Genomic DNA, 17,491 nt, shown 5'->3' with positions numbered 1-17,491 from the left:
TTGGCTGCCATTTTGTTTGTTTATGTTGTTGATAAGAATGTTTAGCAAATGCGATATTTTCTAGGAAAAAATAAAGCAAAAGAGACTTTTCGTTTTTGTCTCAACTAGCCAGTGGCTTTTTACATAGATTTAAGGTAGACTGGCAATTAAAGTGAGACAAATTTTCGACATTGGCGACATTTATCTGTGGTTTAGTTTACCCTATAATAAAGCAAGGGTAATCTTCTTTATTCTGAAATTTCCACATGGCCATGGATCAACCCTCTTACATGTGTAGAAATAACATGGTGTAATTTTCAACTTCAGTTTTGGAGAGGAGGAAATACTAGAACATTTTTATTCTTCACCGTGTCCATAATTGTGATTGAAAATGTCGAATTTTAATGTCAATGCCAGTGCTTTCGTCCCGAATGTCAATGCCGTGGAATTTGTCCCTAACTTTGGTCCAAAAACTACTGAACCACCACAAAAAGCTCCAGAAGTTGTAGAGGGTAAATTTTTCTTTTCGTTTCATTTTCTGTCAGGCAGGGATTATACTCTTAGATGAGAGATATACTCTATCTAAGAGAAGTTCTCTTCTTTAGTAGATATCTCTACCTGGTGTTCGCGATATAATCTCAACAAGGGCTAACTCAGAATCACCCATTTCAATCATCACAGGTGACTCTTTGACATCAGATCCTGAGAAAGTAGCCAATTCCTTCAATGATTTTTTCACTACTATAGCTGATTCTATTCGTGAAAAAATGCCGCCTTCTTACAATCACTTCAGCAGTTTCATGAAAGATCCAAATCTGCATTCCATCCTCTTAGCACCAACCGTCACTAATCAAGAAATTGCGAAGGTAGTTAGCTCTTTCTCAATAAATAAAGCAAGTGGTCCTCATAGTATTCCTATAAAAATCCTTAAACTTTTAAGACTTGATATTTCTGTGCCAATATCGGCGCTGATAAACTACTCCTTTCTCAGTGGTATTTTTCCCTCTACTCTCAAAATATCTAAAGTTGTGCCTGTCTTCAAACACAAAGGTTCTCCCCTTGAAGTCTCTGGCTCTAATTATAGGCCAATTTCACTTTTATCTAACATTGAAAAATTTTTTGAGAAAGTGATGTACTCACGTCTCTCTGATTTTCTTGAAAACCATAATCAAATCTACTCTCGACAATTTGGTTTTCGTAAGGCTCACTCTACTGAGCATATACACTCTTTAATATTGTCGAACGTATCCGAAACTATCTTGACAATGGTGGGTTTGCCTGTGGTGTATTTGTCGATCTACAAAAGGCTTTCGACACAGTTGATCACGAAATCTTACTTGAAAAACTCGATCACTACGGAGTCAGAGGCATTGTTAATGACTGGTTCCGATCTTACCTCACTAACCGCTCCCAGTATGTTTCTCTTTCAGGCTCAAATTCCCTTTTAAAATCTATTAATCATGGAGCTCCTCAGGGTTCAGTCTTGGGTCCTCTGCTGTTCTTGTTGTATATAAACGATCTTCACCGCTGTATAAGAACCTCTGAAACATATCATTTTGCTGATGATACTCATTTACTAAATTTTTCAAAAACTGTATGGAGTCTTTGTGGGAGGGTTAATGCTGATCTCAGAGTTTTAGTCAGCTGGCTTAATGCCAACAAAATTTCTTTGAATGCTAGCAAAAACTGAAGTTTGTATTTTTCGTTCCCCTTGGAGACAGATGGACTGTATTCCAAGAATTAAGCTTTGCGGGAAAATTCTATCACCAAGTAAGAGTGTGAAGTATTTGGGTGTTCACCTTAACAATCATCTAAACTGGAAGGTTCATACTTCTTTTGTTGCTGCTACATTGAGAAGGGCAAATGGGGCAATATCCAAACTTCGTCACTATGTTCCAATTCACATCCTTCTAAACATTTATCATGCAATTTTTGCTTCTCATGTTCGCTATGCTAGTCAACTCTGCGGACTGTGTGACAATACTGTCACACATAGGATTCTTACTCTTCAAAACACTGCACTAAGACTCATGACCTTTAGTGAGCCAAGAACTTCTGCCACTCCTCTGTTTGCTGAGCTTAAATTACTCAAAATCTTTGATCAGGTGAAGTAAATGAATATCTTTTTATTCAAAAATACCTCCAGGGTATTGCCATCTGATGTCCTATCAACACTTAATTTGATGAATTGATCACAAAACTGGCACCAGGGGCAAAGCTATTAAACTACTAAAACTTTCAACGGTCAAAACCACAAATTTTGGACTTAACTCTTTCTCGCGTCGTTCGTCAAAACAATGGAATGAGTTACAATAAATCATCCTGACACTGATTTTCACAACTTGATACTGATGAACTAAAATCTTTAGCTACAAAATTCTATTAGACAAATACAAAGCTGAAAACAAATAATCTTTGTGTGTGTGTGTGTGTGTGTGTGTGTGCGTAATTGTGTGTGCATGAACTTAGTGTGTTTCCCCAGGGTGGGAGGGGGTGGGTTGTGTAACAGGAAGAACTTTATAGATAAAACTACTCAAAGAAATTTTCATAAAATAAAAGTAAAAATATTTCTTATATTCATTATTTTGTATCACTATTAATATTATGATAATCGTTTATTCATTTTTTCTTTAGTTCTGTAATAATTTTTCAGTTTCTTCTAGGTTCCCCATTGTATTAGAGAAATCTATTTTTTTTTTGTAAGGGGTTATCCTGCTGTGTTGCAGCGAAAATATATTCAATTCAATTCAATTCAATTAGTTAGATTTTTTACTCTGATGATTTTTGGCCTTCCAATCATTCTGCGCAAGTTTTTAACTTTATACGAAACGGACCAATCAAACGTTTGATATTGGGCCATTCCAGAATTTGTCTGTAACAGGGGGGCGGACGACACAGGATTTCCGAGGGTAAAAGTTTTCATTAAAATTCGAAATTTCCGAGGCGAGAGAAGAAAATGTATGAATTTCCAAGGCAATTGAGTTAAAAAGGGCAAAAAAGAGTGGAATATCCGATGCATTTTGCAAAAGTACATGAATTTTTATCGGAATTTCCAACCACCACTGGAAAAGAGAAATTATTTCCGAGGCTTGAAAAAAATAAAAAATGCACGTCGTCCGACGGGGGGTAACAAAAATTTTCTGGAATGGCCCATTGTATGATCAAATTAATTGATAATAATCCATCGATAATTTTTTAATCACGAAACCAAGCTATGAAAAGTTACTTCCAACGCTTTCCATATTCCTCTTTGAACCGTCTCCGTTCAGCAAGAAAGAAACTGAAAGCTCTAATAACCAAATCGAAAAGCGATTGGATTTTAAATCACTGTATGGGGAAAACGAGGGTGGGGGAATGGAAAATTTTCATTCGAGCCGTTCCGATGATCGATCCTATCGAGCGCGGACATCTGGTATGTTCAAGACTCAACCGTCATCATGGTACGAAACCAGCTTGGTCTGTTCAAGACTCAACTGTCATCATGGTACGAAACCAGCTTGGGAATCCCTCAAAGCTCTTAATCACGGACTCTCAAAACCAAAACATTCAGTTTCTTGACAAATGAAAAAACCAAATGGTACCTTATGTTCCACTCCTCATGAAAATGCAACTGTCTTTTATGAACATTTCACAACAATCTCTACAATAGAGAAGAAAACTTTAAATGTATCCGTTCTCAACCTCATCTCTCATCACGACATCGTTCAAAGATGCGATCATGATCCAACTGAGGATGAAATCAGAAAAGCTATACAAAAATTAAAGAACACTTCTCCAGGAGACTCAGGTATACAACCATAAATATGGAAATGTTTGATTGATCATCCAGAAACAAGTCAAGCTCTTACCAACATCAAACTTTCAATTTGGCAAACTGAAAATATACCAAATGACTGGAATGTAGGGCGTTTGACGATTCTACCAAAGAAAGGTGATCTTGGTTTACCAAAGAATTATCGTGGGATCATGTTACTTGAGACTGCTTACAAGATAATTGCAATCATTTTACATTCTCGTCTATTACAAATCGAAGAAAATCTTGAACACAAACCGCAATGTAGGTTTAGACCTGATAGAGGCTGCATTGATGCCATTTTTACAGTCAAAACAGCCCTTTGCAAACGACGAGAACACGGAAAAGAATCCTGGGTATTTTTTCTTGACCTAGTCAAGGCTTTCGATTGCGTACCTAGGCAGTTACTATGGCTTATCTTAGAGAAATTTGGAGTTCCACCTAAATTAACCAGTCTTCTTAAATCCTTACATGAAAACTTAACTGTTAAACCACAGTAGACGAAGTCACGCATATAATATCATGTACCATTGGCATGAAGCAAGGGGATATTCTTGGCCCCATACTGTTTACGTTTTTTCTTGCAGCTGTAATGATCACCTGGAGAGCAACCACCAGCCTACCATTGTGCATTTTTAGATCAAAACAGGATGACAAAATGACCGGTCGCAGCTACTGTATCAAGCATACGGCGAGGATTTGAATTTCAGGACTCTGAATATGCTGACGACACAGCCCTCGTTTTCGACTCAAGAGAAGACGCTAGTGTTGGTATACCGCTCTGTGTGACCCATTTCGATTGTTTTGGAATGGAGATCCATTTGGGGCCACCTGATTCGAAATCTGTCGTTCTTTTCTGCTCGAAACCACCATGTATGTATGGCGATCCTGCAACCTTTGATCAAGCTGACCTATCGAATATAGTTTTTGGTGACAGATTTATTCCTGTCGAGCTAGAGTTTATTTACCTTGGTAGCGTCATAAGTTCCGATTCCTCAGATGATCTAGATGTTGATTATTCTTTGGGTAGGTTTAGTCTCTCGATCGATCGATCGATAATAATCGAAGGTGGTCCGTGACCAATCATTTTGATTACTTTTTGATTACCTTTGATCATATTGAATAAGGTTGATTGTATCAAAAACCTTCGAATATGTTTCCTGTATATATCAGCGTTAGCAACTCCAGAATTCACCCAACTTTCTTTGACGGCAAACCAAATGTTTCATTTTTGCGTGAACTTTGAACTGTTCTAACTTTTTTTCTATGTATACTAAAAGAAAGCCCGTGATCACTATAACACTTGGACACGGCTAGACAGCAAATTGGTATAGTGCAGAACGTTTTTGCAACATTTTGAAAATTGTTTGCCAACGGGAGAAAAAAAGGTTGCAACTATTGATGAACAAATGTTTCTGGAAATGGAGGAAAATATAGTTGTAGGCTGAAACTTTGTATGTTTATCAGAAAAAAAATAAAGGGTGAGGAATTCAAAAATCACATTCGCTAATTCTAGTTCTTTCATTTTCATGTACTGTAACTTGGTGTAATATCGACATGCATGCCTTATCTTATTCCGCCATAGCAACAATCTGGCCTGCAAAGTAGTTACACGTAGTTAGAGTGATATTTTTAAACAGCTTATTCAGAAGGTTTTATCTATAAACATTTTAAAGACCAGATAGTTGCTATGGCGGAATTAGACAAGGTATGTTGGCATTACACAAAGTTACGGTAGTTTTTTTACTTTTTTGCTTCTTTAACATGGGAACGTCCCCAAAAAAAGTTTTTATTTCTGCCAAAATGGATTTTCTTTTCATTTGGGGTTTCTCCTTTTAGAAAAACATATTCTTTACTTATAACTTCTTGTTCCTCCATTTCCAGAGGCCCCTTGAAAATGGGTCCTATCACCTTTTTGGACCTACCCCGGTGGGCTGTAGGTCCTATAAATTAACCTCTGTTCGTTCGTTCGTCCGTTCGTCCGTTCGTTACTAGCTTTTCTCGGGATTGGCTCATTAGTTTTTCCTAATTTTTGGCACAAAGATGCAAAATGGTAATGCCCAAAATGTGACGGAGCCCAATTTTCGAATAAAATTCATTTCCGGCCGAAAATGCCGGAAATATGCCGGAAAAACCGGTTTTTTGGCATTTTCTCGAGATTTCATCATTAGTTTTTTTTTTTGATTTTTGCACAAAGATGCGTATTAGCAATGCCTAAAACATGGATTAGTCCGATTTTTGAGAAAAATTCTATTCCGGCTGAAATGCCGGAAATATCCCGGAAATCGCCGTTTTTGCAGATTTTCATTGGACTTTTTCCTTATATTTCGTTGTTTTTTCACACAAAAACATTATTTGTAGCAATGCCCACCATCAAGCATGGTTTAATTGTTAATAAAAGTGATTTTTGAAGCCGGAACTTTCTAAAAATCGCCGGAACAGCCTATTTTCGCCGGAAAAACGGTATTTCTTGAATTTCTCGAGCTGTACTTTATATTTTTTCATGAAATTTTGCACACTGATGCAAAATGGCAATACCTAAAATATGACCGAGCCTGATTTTCAATTAACGTACTTTTCCGGCCGAAAATGCCGGAAATATGCCGGAAAAAACGGTTTTTTGGCATTTTCTCAAGATTTCATTAGTTTTTTCTGATTTTTTGCACAAAGATGCGTATTAACAATGTCTAAAACATGGCCTAGTCCGACTTTTGAGAAAAATTCTATTCCGGCTGAAAATGCCGGAAATATCCCGGAAATCGCCGTTTTTGCAGATTTTCATCGGACTTTTTCCTTATATTTCGTTGTTTTTTCACACAAAAACATTATTGATAGCAACCATCAAGCATGGTTTAATTGTCAATAAAAGTGATTTTTGAAGCCGGAACTTTCTAAAAATCGCTGGAACAGCCTATTTTCGCCGGAAAAACGGTATTTCTTGAATTTCTCGAGCTGTACTTTATATTTTTTCATGAAATTTTGCACACTGATGCAAAATGACAATACCTAATATGTGACGGAGCCCGATTTTCGAAAAATATTTTTTCCCGGCCGAAAATGCCAGAAATATGCCGGAAAACCGTTTTTTTTACATTTTCTCGAATTTTCATCTTTAGCTTTTTCTGATTTTTTGCAGAAAGATGCGTATTTGCAATGCTCAAAACATGGCCAAGTTCGATTTTTGAGAAAAAATTTTTTCCGGTTGAAAATGCCAGAAATCGCCGTCTTTGCAGATTTTCATTATATGTTTTCCTTGTATTTCTATGTTCTTCACACAAAAACATTATTGATAACAATGCTCACCATCAAGCATGATTCAATTGTCAATAAAACTGATTTTTGCGACCAGAACTTTCTATTAATTTTTCCCTACAACCCTTCCCTCTCCCCCCATCAACAATCAATGATGAATTTATTGCGTTATGCATTTTCGCTAAACGATATATTTTCTGACTGATTTTTTTCTCCTCGCATTGCTATCTAACTTTCATCATCAGGTAGGTCCATTCAGCATCTAGCTTGTTTTGACTAATTTCAACCTTTTCCAAGCTAATTTTCTTCAAAAACAAAAATAAAACAATGCAATGGCTTCTTTTTTCAAAAAAAGATATTATCTTTCGTTATTTTCATAAATATACTAAATATTTTACAAATATTTTTAAATAATAATATTCTAACACCATCAAAGAATTCTCCCTCTAAATTTCAGGTCTCTAGCTACACTAGAAAAAGAGATATACAAAATTAAAGAAGCATGACTGGAAATTTTTTTTTCTTTCAGTTTCGATTTTTTCAAAGCTTTTTTCGTAACCTTTTTTTGACATTTTTAGTCAAATTTTTGACACTAAAATTTGAATATCTTTATAACCACTTATCCTCTAGAGGCCTATGACCCCTCATTTACTTTCTTTTTCAAAGCTCTACAAGATAGGATAGGTTTTGAAAAAAAATTAAAATTTGAAAAATCTTCTGGAGTTGCTATCAGCGTGTCAAGATAATCTGAAATCGAATTACCTCGCCCAATTTAGGGGAGCCTTCCAAACTCAGGTCAGACATGACACAGAAAACATCACATGAACATTTAGGGGTAGGGGCGGGTATAATTTGTCAACGTTCTTTCGTGGCAGCAAAGTTCATTCCATGTCAAATGTTACTTTGGCATGTTTTTTTTTATCGCTTTGGCTGTTTTGAAAACCACAACAAACGGCTCAATGTTTACTGTCAACTGCTTTAACTTGGGACGATTGGTCAAAACATGGGACTGTGTTGATATCTGGCCTGTATTTCATGTGCGTTTGGTTTGGGAACACGCTAGTGTGACTAACTGAATAAGGGGGTCAATCTTAGGGCTGGTCTGGGCTGGTGCTTCTTTTTCTGCTTTGGTTTTACATAGTGTCCTCCTTGGTTTTTTCCCCTACTAAAAATCCAAATTTGATTTGGTTACACCAGCAGTAATAAGGCTAATTTTGTGGTTTTTCGACAATTGAAAACAAATAAAAAGGTGTTTTTTTATGGTTTTTGGGTCTTTGGAATCAGTGAAGCATGATCTTTCATGTCGCCATATTTTCTAAAGCAAATCAGTCAAAATGTGCCAAATTCTCCTAGTTTAGGTATAGTTCTCTAAGTAGGAGACTAAAAATCTCCTAAGAAAGGTAATCCTCTACTTTGGATATTCTCTTATCTAGAGTATAATCCTTGCCTGTCTGTGACCAGCAATTTTGTTACTTTACTAGCGGTACATTTTCTAATCTGGTCACCAAACAGTCGAAATTGAGACGCAATGGATTAAGCTCAGAAGTATGTCTACTTTGACTGCTTGTTTGTCCAAAAATAGTTGCACAATATTTTCTCATTTAGAAGCCTCTTCTTATCCTGGCAGCAGCCAACCTGAAACTAAGACATCTCTGAACCATCTCACCAATCCGCGTGGCTCAAATTTTTATCTTTGTAAGGCAAATACTTTTTTATTTATTGGTTTAGGGATCCGCCAACATAACATAAGATCATCAAGCAGCTTTGCGTGCGAAACCGTTGAGAAACTCGTTTCCCGTCTTTCTTCGAGCGCTGAGAAACACGCTTAAAAAGATAAACTATAATAAAATAAATATATCTAAGTGTAGTCTCAAAATTACGCTCCCTCTAAATATATTACCGATATGAATAAAAGAACAACCGAACAAGCTCAAAATACCGTAAGTTGATGGTCTAATTTCAACATCCCTCTTCAAATTTCAACAATCTTCTTTGGATGTATTGTCTTGTCGACTTCTGAAAACTCCCCAAATTTGCATTGGGTAGGATGAGAAGTCTTCAAACACTCTTGCAATTTTTCTTCTGTAGACCTTTCTGTGTGTAAAATTGTATCTCAAAAAATCCCATACTGTTGCTGCATTTTTACAGTCTGAGTAATCCTCTTAAAATAACACACCTAATTTTCAAGGATATAAGCACACAATTTCGCAGTTATGATTTATACTTTTATCCTGCCCTGGTCAAGATTGTTTGGACAAGTGAATAGGGTTCAGTTTCTTTATAATTAGGGTGCATGCATGATCAAATGGGCTAAATAATGTCTTTAGCAGGATCATTGTAATTATTATTCATAGAATGATATTTCACAAGTCTATAATCCTCTACAAAATGATTTTAGAATTTATAAGATATTGTCTAATCTTCATCTGTCGTCCAGTCGTCATTTAAAGGTGAAGTCGTCTGGAATGCTAAGGCCAATTTTCTTGAATTGTTTCCTGCCTTTGCTGATTTTATGATTTCCGTTATTTTCCTCCATTAAGATCAACTTGATTGGACTCCATGGTAGCCCTTTTCTGTTTATTTGTCTAATGCGATGGTGGGACAGTTTGATATCTTGGACGCCAATGGTACTTAGTATACCTTCAATATCTATTTTGTCTTGTTCCTGTTGTTCCTCTTTCATATCTACCTCTGATTCTACCATTCCATGTATAATAATGCTTCATTTTCTTGATTCAATGTCTTCATTCTTATTTTCTTGTTGGTGTTGTCTCACTGCTATGATTTTAGCTACCTTTTCTTAAAGACCCTTTCAACTACAATAACTAGTGGCAAAAACATAACATAATCACTTTATATAACTTTTCGCAATAGAACCATCTGATAACTGGGATGATGGTTTGGAAGATAAAGTAGAAGATTTGAATCTTGAACCAGAACCTACCCCCGCACAAGAGGAAACAAAAACTGAAATTGAAACTGAAGACGAAATAGAGGAAAAACCAGGTAAAGCATTAAAGAACAAGCTAACAAAGTCTATTTGAATAATTAAAAAGTCAGATAGAGTTATGGAGATAGGATAAGACAAATTTTTCAGTCCTATATATTGAGGGAATTTACTTGCAAAAATTCGCTTTAAGTAGAGTGAGTAGAGTAACTTTCATCAGCTGAAAAACCTGTAAAATATAAGCAAAAGGGGAGTTTTAACTCTGACATAATTTTTTGTAAAAAGCACCATTCCTTAATTTTCCTTTAAATATACTCAGTCCTTTAAGGTCACAGTTTTTTTTTTATTTAAGATTTTTTTAACTTTTTTTTCAGTTGATACTCCACAAGAAGTTACTGTTACTAAAGCACCAAGTCCCGAACCTGAGCCAGAACCAGAAACTCCTGAAGATACAATTGAAAATATTAACATTATTTTCATTGGTCATGTTGGTAAGTTCCAATTCAAGTTTATTTTATGTGGTTAGAAGCAAAGGGTTTTTTACAATAGAATCCGGAAATTTGACACCTCAATTGGATAAAAATTTCTTCCTTTAAACTGTAATACCTTAGACCTGAATTTATATTAAATCTCTGGGATGTAAAATTTAGCTGAAATACAAACTAAGAGTGAGTAAAACCTCTGATTTCATATGCTTTTTGTCCTCTTTACCTAAATTAACCTTCAAAAACACTCAAAAAATGTGCAGGATGTGTGAAAATTAAAGGGTGCGCGATTATCCAATCCAACAAGGTGCACAAAAATTAGCGAAAATTAAAGATGTGCAAAGACGAATGGAATAAGGTACAAGCAAGTAAAAAGGTAAAGAAAGGAGAAGAAAGTATGATAATATTTTCAATTTGTTAAATTCAAGTTTAATCCTAAATTATGAGTCTTTTTATTCTTTCAGATGCTGGTAAATCAACGATTGGTGGTCAATTACTGTAAGTCTTTACAAACGAGATGACTGGTTGATGTGATGTCATGTTACTGAAAGATTTTGCATAAATTGTTATTGATACAGCTGTTTTCGCCTACAAGTTTCATTCCTAATTTGACTAAAGTACCAATCGAATGATGGTGGTTTTGAATCTGTTTAAATATGATAGCAGATATTTTAACATTACTTTTAAAGTATTGGAATTTTAGACATTGAATATTACCTTAGAAATGGGATAAAATCAAGAAAACCTAAACTTTAAAACAGCTTAGTGTTGTGTTACAAAAAGACCTAGGATGTTTTTCAGTAGTTGAATAAATGAGTGAGTTACTCAGTTAATTAGTCACTTCTTAGATAAAGGAACCTAATAATTTTTTTTTCTTCCCATAGCTTTTTAACTGGACAAGTTGACAAAAGAACTCTAGAAAAATACGAACGAGAAGCAAAGGAAAAGAACAGAGAAACATGGTGAGATTCTGTTTTTTATTGAAAAACTTAAGAGAGTCTACATCATTGTACTATTTTGTCCCGATATTCTGTTTATATCACCTTTTTTACTGATTTTGTCTCGAATCATATTTTTCAGGTACCTCTCCTGGGCTTTGGATACAAATTTGGAAGAAAGAGACAAGGTTGCTGTTTTATTTGAATCAATATCTTGCCTTTGCGCTAAGTTTTTAATGAGCTATTCTCAATGATGAAGTTTTACCTGCTTTGAAAAATTTTCAGGGTGGTGTAAAATAACCCCATGTACAAACATTTTCTGGAAGAGCCCATTTGAAATCCTCCAAAATGAATTTTAAAATTCAAGATCTTATAAAAGTATATCAGATTTCTTTCTTCCTACAGAAACAAAAATCAATCAAAAATCAAAACACAACTTTCCAATAAAATTTGTCATCATAAAACAATTTTTTTTTAATGTTTAGGGTAAGACAGTTGAATGTGGAAGAGCCTCTTTCGATACAGCTACCAAACATTTTGTGCTGCTTGATGCTCCTGGTCACAAAAGTTTTGTTCCAAATATGATTGGTGGTGCTGCACAAGCAGATGTGGCTGTTTTGGTATGTTATTCAAATCTCTGTAAATTTTAATGCATCCTGTCTCTGTAGTATTTCTTTGATAACTACAAACATCTTTTAATTTAAGTTTTAAGTAAGGTAAAATTTCTAAGAAATTACATTAGTGCAGTCTACCTTCATGGGTGTAAACTTTTGAGAAGCAAGGCCTTCACCTGCCTTCACTCATCCATATTGACAAAACCTAGTTGCAACACTAATTCAATATTGTATACCTTTTTCAAAATCTCAAGGTGCCTTTTAGCATGTCCAATTTTACTTTAGGTCATTTCAGCAAGAAAAGGTGAATTTGAAACAGGATTTGAACGTGGAGGTCAAACACGGTATGTTATTTTATATTCATCAGATATTTCATCCTCCTGGTTTGGCTTTTCAACTTTTTAAAAAACCTTTCTGCAACACACAGCATTTTAGAGCAATCCCCTATTTTTAAAGCACACCTTATAATTAAATATGAAATCTTCGAATCTCAACTTGATTTTTTGTCTTACCTTTCAATTTAGCCCGATTTAATGAATTAAGTCTGAATTTCATTTTCTTTTTTAACAACGTGTGTAATTTCTAGAGAGCATGCTATGTTGGTCAAAACTGCTGGCGTCAAGTTCTTGGTGATTCTCATCAACAAAATGGATGACCCTACAGTTGAATGGAACAAAGACAGGTAAAGGAATTTAAACTTAAAGCTCACATATTTTTATTTGGTTGAAAATTGGTTTTCTTTTCTCTCTCATGTCAAATTATTCAGACTAAAGATTGTTATCGGAATTAGATTTCAAATAACTACTTTAATCGGATTAACTTTCGCGATATTAAATCCATTAAATTGAAACTCGCGAAAACGCGTGAGATTCCTGACTCGCGAAATTAAATCCACCACAGAACTTTTAAAATCGTATTTTCGGCGGAGAAACTAGTTCCAAGTCTCCATTTATGGCAAAAAATGGCTATTTTTCAGCTGTTTTCTGGCTTATTCGCGAAATTAAATCCGCGCGAAATTTTTCAAAACTCTGGCTCGTGAAATTAAATCCAGAAAAGTTCGCGATTTTTTTAGCTCGGTTTAATCGGGTTAAAGTAGTAGCTTACTTTAAAGTATACTTTCTCAGAAAAGTTTCACCAACTAAAAAAGTTATGTAAAGATTTTGAAACTTTTTAGTACTGTTCTTATTAATTCTTATAATTGGTTCACTTAGGTATGATGAAATCGTAGGAAAATTGAAACCTTATTTGAAGAAAACAGGCTTTAAATCAACAGGTAAGCTCGTTTATTTTAAATTCCGAATTGATTTACAAAGTAATTAACATAGGCATCGCAATCATTTAATCTCATTTAATTTTGGTATGCTACTGTTATTGGACCTACCCCGGTGGGGTGGAGGTCCTATAAATTAACCCATGTTCGTTCGTTCGTTAGTTAGTGTGTTAGTTACCAGCTTTTCTCGAGATTGGCTCATTAGTTTTTTCTGATTTTTGGCACAAAGGTGCATGACCATAAACCCTCGAATGTGACGGAGCCCGATTTTCGAAAAAAAAATTATTTGGGCAAATTTGGGCCAAAAAACGGCTTAAAAACGGGTTTTTTGGACTTTGTGAAAAATTAGGTCGTTAATTTTTTCTGATTTTTAGCATGAAAGTAGGGTACAATCTTAGTACTCTAGGGGCTGAGTTAGGTCCCGTATGCGCATCGGCGTATAGTCATTTTTTCTTTTGATCATGAAAGTATAGTCCTTGAAGAGTCAGAAAACGTGTGTGGCGTTATTTGGATCAGGCTCAAATTTCCATAATGGCGGATTTTAGATTTTCAACCCTTTTTAGCCCTCTTGCTCGAGCTATGAAGTACTTTCGTTTTCAAGACTAAGAAAACGTAAGTACTTCGTATCTCTTGATAACGAAATTTTCAGACCATGGTTCTGACCTTTTTCTTAATCAGCATAAAATTTCTGATCGATTGGTATATAATATGCAGGGTTTTAAGCTCAAAAAGTATTTTTCTTAGACTAGCAGAGCCTAAGAGCCCATGTGACGAAAGAAAATTTTGAATCCGCCATTATGGATCTCGGAATTCATGTAGAAAAAAAACTTTTCCTGAATTTTATTATTTGAACGATAGGCAAGACCCTCCGAAAATTTCAAGTAAATTAAGTAAGCCTATCAAATGTTACAGCCACGTAAATCTGGATCCAAAAGTAGTCATTTCAAAAAATCGAAATCGAAAGTGCTTCATATCTCCAGGTAACGAAATTTTCAGACCATGATTCTGACCTTTTTCTTAATCAGAATAAAATTTCTGATCGATTTGTATATAATATGTCTATGTTTAAAGTCAAAAAAAAATTATTTTCAAGCAAGAGGGCTAAAAAGGGTTGAAAATCTAAAATCTGCCATTATGGAAATTTGAGCCTGATCCAAATAACGCCACACACGTTTTCTGACTCTTCAAGGACTATACTTTCATGATCAAAAGAAAAAATGACTATACGCCGATGCGCATACGGGACCTAACTCAGCCCCTAGAGTATAGTTAAAGGATGGCTCAAGCAGATTTTTGCAAAAAAAAATTTTTGGCTCAAAAATCGCATTTTTATCTATAAGAACCACTTTTAATAAGAACACATCAATGTTCTTAGCCATATTATTATTATTATTATTTCTATTATTTTTTTTACGATGAAAATGTCACGGTGGAGGGTAATGGTTAATCTATATCTATAAGAATCACTATTTATGAGCATATATCAATGTTATTAGCCAAATTGTTTTTTTATTATTATTTTTTCTAATAGAAGAAAGTGTCACGGTAGAGTGCGACGGTTTGACTTTTCTGGAAACCTTATTTATTAAGCTGTGCATTTTTCTGATAGTGGTTTTTATAAAGAAAAGCGCTTAATAGCTTTTTTATTTCTTTTTCAAAAATCTTTTTCAATAATAGTTTCTCTCAATAGATATGCTTTCATTTTCTTTATTTTTTTGTATTTTGACCAGTTATGTCTTATGTGTTTCATTGTTTCAATGTTCACTGATTAGTTTGATAACCAGGTAGGTCCATAAAAGTATCGCTTTTTGAATTATGTCTTTATTTCCTAGAAATCAACTTTATGCCTTGTTCTGGGTTCACTGGCGCAAATCTCAAAGACCGTGTTGATCCCAAAGTTTGTGATTGGTATAAAGGGGCCTCCCTCTTGGAATTTCTTGACGAACTACCAGATTTTGAATGGCCATCAGACAAGCCTGTAAAAGTTCTTGTGAGTGATCGCTATAAAGACATGGGTACTATTGTTATCGGAAAAATCGAACGTGGTATTATAAAGAAGGGGGATACTTTCACATTAATGCCTAACAAACAAAATGTCAAAGTGATGGCTATCACAGGCTCGGATGAGAAAGAAAAGAATATCGTCCACGCCGGTGAAAATGTCAAAATGAAGCTCTCTGGAGTCGAAGAAGAAGATGTTCTTCCTGGTTTTGTAGTCTGTCATCCAAGCGAGTTATGTAATACTGGAACTGTATTCGATGCTCAGATTGTTATTCTGGAACACAAGCACATTATCTGTGCTGGTTACACTGCTGTCCTACATATCCACAATGCTGTGGAAGAAGTCAAATTAGTGGTATGTTTTTTATGTTTGTGTTTGTTCTGATGCCCTTGAGATGGTGTTTTCATATGATATTTTCTAATCACATCAGCTTGGTGTTTGTTGCATTAAAATTTTTGTATTTTGTCTTGATAGCGATTAGACATCTACCTCCTGGCTTATAGTGTTGACACTTATCAATGCTATGGTATTGAAATAGTTGTAAACATGCGGGTTGAAGTCAGCCAGTCGTCCACTTTTAGGCTAACATTTTGGTTTAAATACGTCACAGACACAAAGATTGCTGCTCAGGAAAATCTATATTCAGCAATTAAGAGATACTTTACTGTATCTTTTTTTTACATTTTTGCAGGGTCTGATCTGCACCATCGACCGTAAAACTGGTGAAAAGAGCAAACAGAGACCTAGGTAAGAGACATGGAAACTACTCAATAGAAATGTCTTCATTGTCAAGAACAGTTTCTTCTGCTTATGATTCCTTGCAACTTAACTTCAAATGTATGATAAATTTTATTTTGTTGTCTTTGAATGGTTAAAAATGGTTAAAATCCTAGCTTGACTTTCTTGATTATTTTTTTTCTTTAGATTTGTCAAACAAGACAGTATTGCTATTGCAAGATTCAGAACAAGCAATTTGATTTGTCTGGAAACTTTCCAAGACTTTCAACCTATGGGTCGATTTACTCTGCGTGATGAAGGTGATTTCATGTTGATTTAGCTATACTTTCTCAATTTGCCTTTTTGTCGAATTAAAATTTATGATTTTGCATCCATTCGGAATACAGATTTTAAAGCTTTCTAATTCAGACCATACATAATTTATTGGGATATTTCTGATCGAGTTGAAGCTATTCATCTACTCTATGGTTCTAAATAAACGAGGGGGTGTAAAATTTTCAAAAGAAAAGAAAACCCAAAAATAAGGTAAATATCAGGCTAAAATCAGGCTATTTAGAGCAAAATAAGGGACCTTCTCTTTGAAAGCTGAAAATATTCTTAAAAATTGATAAAAAGTGGGTCCTAATAAGGAAATTTTTTGAAAAATTAACAAGGCCCTTTATTTGGAACCCAAGAGTATAGTACTGAAATTCGAAGTCAATTTTTAAATGGTCTGTGGGTCTTAACTCTAATCTATACTTTGTTTAAGGTCGAACGATTGCCATTGGAAAGGTTCTTGCAGTTCGTCACAAGAAGGATCAAAGCGAAAAGTGACTTCACAACCGAGAATTCCAAAATTCTTCTCACAATGGTTCGATGAAAGGTGGATCCACAGGCTGGATGACGAGTAAAAGCTCTACGAAAACTAGCCCCAGTTCAATGGCTCAAATTCGATGCGGTGATATGCAAAATTAAAATGACATGCAATAAACAATTTTTAAAAAACTTAGGCAAAAAATACTGGTGCCAACTTTCATCAACATCAGACCTGAATCAACCCAACTGTAGTCTTTTTAATTGCGGGTGACACTGGTGTCATATTGTGTGTTGTTACATACTCTATGCACACTTAAAAGAAGAATTGATTTAATTGATGAAAGTGAAAACATTCAGTATTTTTGAGTCTAGTTTTTTAAAAACTTATAAGAATTTGCATTGATATTATCCAGAAGAAAAAAATACATCTTTCTCACTGATATGGAGTTTGTGATAACAAGAACGATACAGTTAGACTAAGGTCGCTTATCTGCTGTTTGGGTACCTTTATGGAATCGCGACCGTTGGAGGTTTTTACTGGTTCGAATAAAACTGAAAATATGACAGTGATGATCTTGTATTTATTTTGATCTATAGACATTCATTCGAGATTTTTCAACATATGCGTTACATTATTGAATTGGATTTTTTTAGAATTTATTTTAAAACCCTCTTTTA

The 17,491-nt window shown here is 34.9% G+C and overlaps 1 protein-coding gene across 2 annotated transcripts; it reads left to right on the top strand.

Annotated features, from left to right (window-relative positions):
- The first annotated feature begins 281 nt into the window (after positions 1–281).
- On the top strand, positions 282–17,491 carry LOC136810844 (eukaryotic peptide chain release factor GTP-binding subunit ERF3A-like). Of its 2 annotated transcripts, XM_067067429.1 has the most exons (14): positions 282–491; positions 9,899–10,030; positions 10,346–10,462; positions 10,921–10,954; positions 11,341–11,418; positions 11,537–11,582; positions 11,880–12,014; positions 12,294–12,352; positions 12,595–12,690; positions 13,220–13,281; positions 15,111–15,634; positions 15,972–16,027; positions 16,205–16,317; positions 16,767–17,491. In XM_067067429.1, exons 1-14 carry the CDS (start codon positions 371–373, stop codon positions 16,829–16,831), a joined length of 1,638 nt encoding a protein of 545 aa, XP_066923530.1. In that variant the 5' UTR covers positions 282–370; the 3' UTR covers positions 16,832–17,491. The 2 variants fall into 2 exon arrangements, with proteins under 2 accessions (XP_066923530.1, XP_066923531.1); XM_067067430.1 differs by lacking the exon at positions 9,899–10,030.

The sequence above is a fragment of the Clytia hemisphaerica genome, unplaced genomic scaffold (assembly GCF_902728285.1).
Source record: "Clytia hemisphaerica strain Z4C2 unplaced genomic scaffold, Clytia hemisphaerica genome assembly, whole genome shotgun sequence".
Classification (NCBI taxonomy): Eukaryota; Metazoa; Cnidaria; class Hydrozoa; order Leptothecata; family Clytiidae; genus Clytia; species Clytia hemisphaerica.
The sequence above is the reverse complement of the archived record's forward strand: the minus strand, read 5'-3'. Positions and strand labels throughout refer to the sequence as shown.

Bases quoted from the DNA above. Each gene is read 5' to 3' on its own strand.
- LOC136810844 (XM_067067429.1), top strand. From the start codon at position 371: ATGTCGAATTTTAATGTCAATGCCAGTGCTTTCGTCCCGAATGTCAAT. The intron at 15,635-15,971 runs GTATGTTTTTTA...ACATTTTTGCAG, and splicing joins TGGAAGAAGTCAAATTAGTG to GGTCTGATCTGCACCATCGA. The intron at 16,028-16,204 runs GTAAGAGACATG...TTTTTTCTTTAG, and splicing joins AAGAGCAAACAGAGACCTAG to ATTTGTCAAACAAGACAGTA.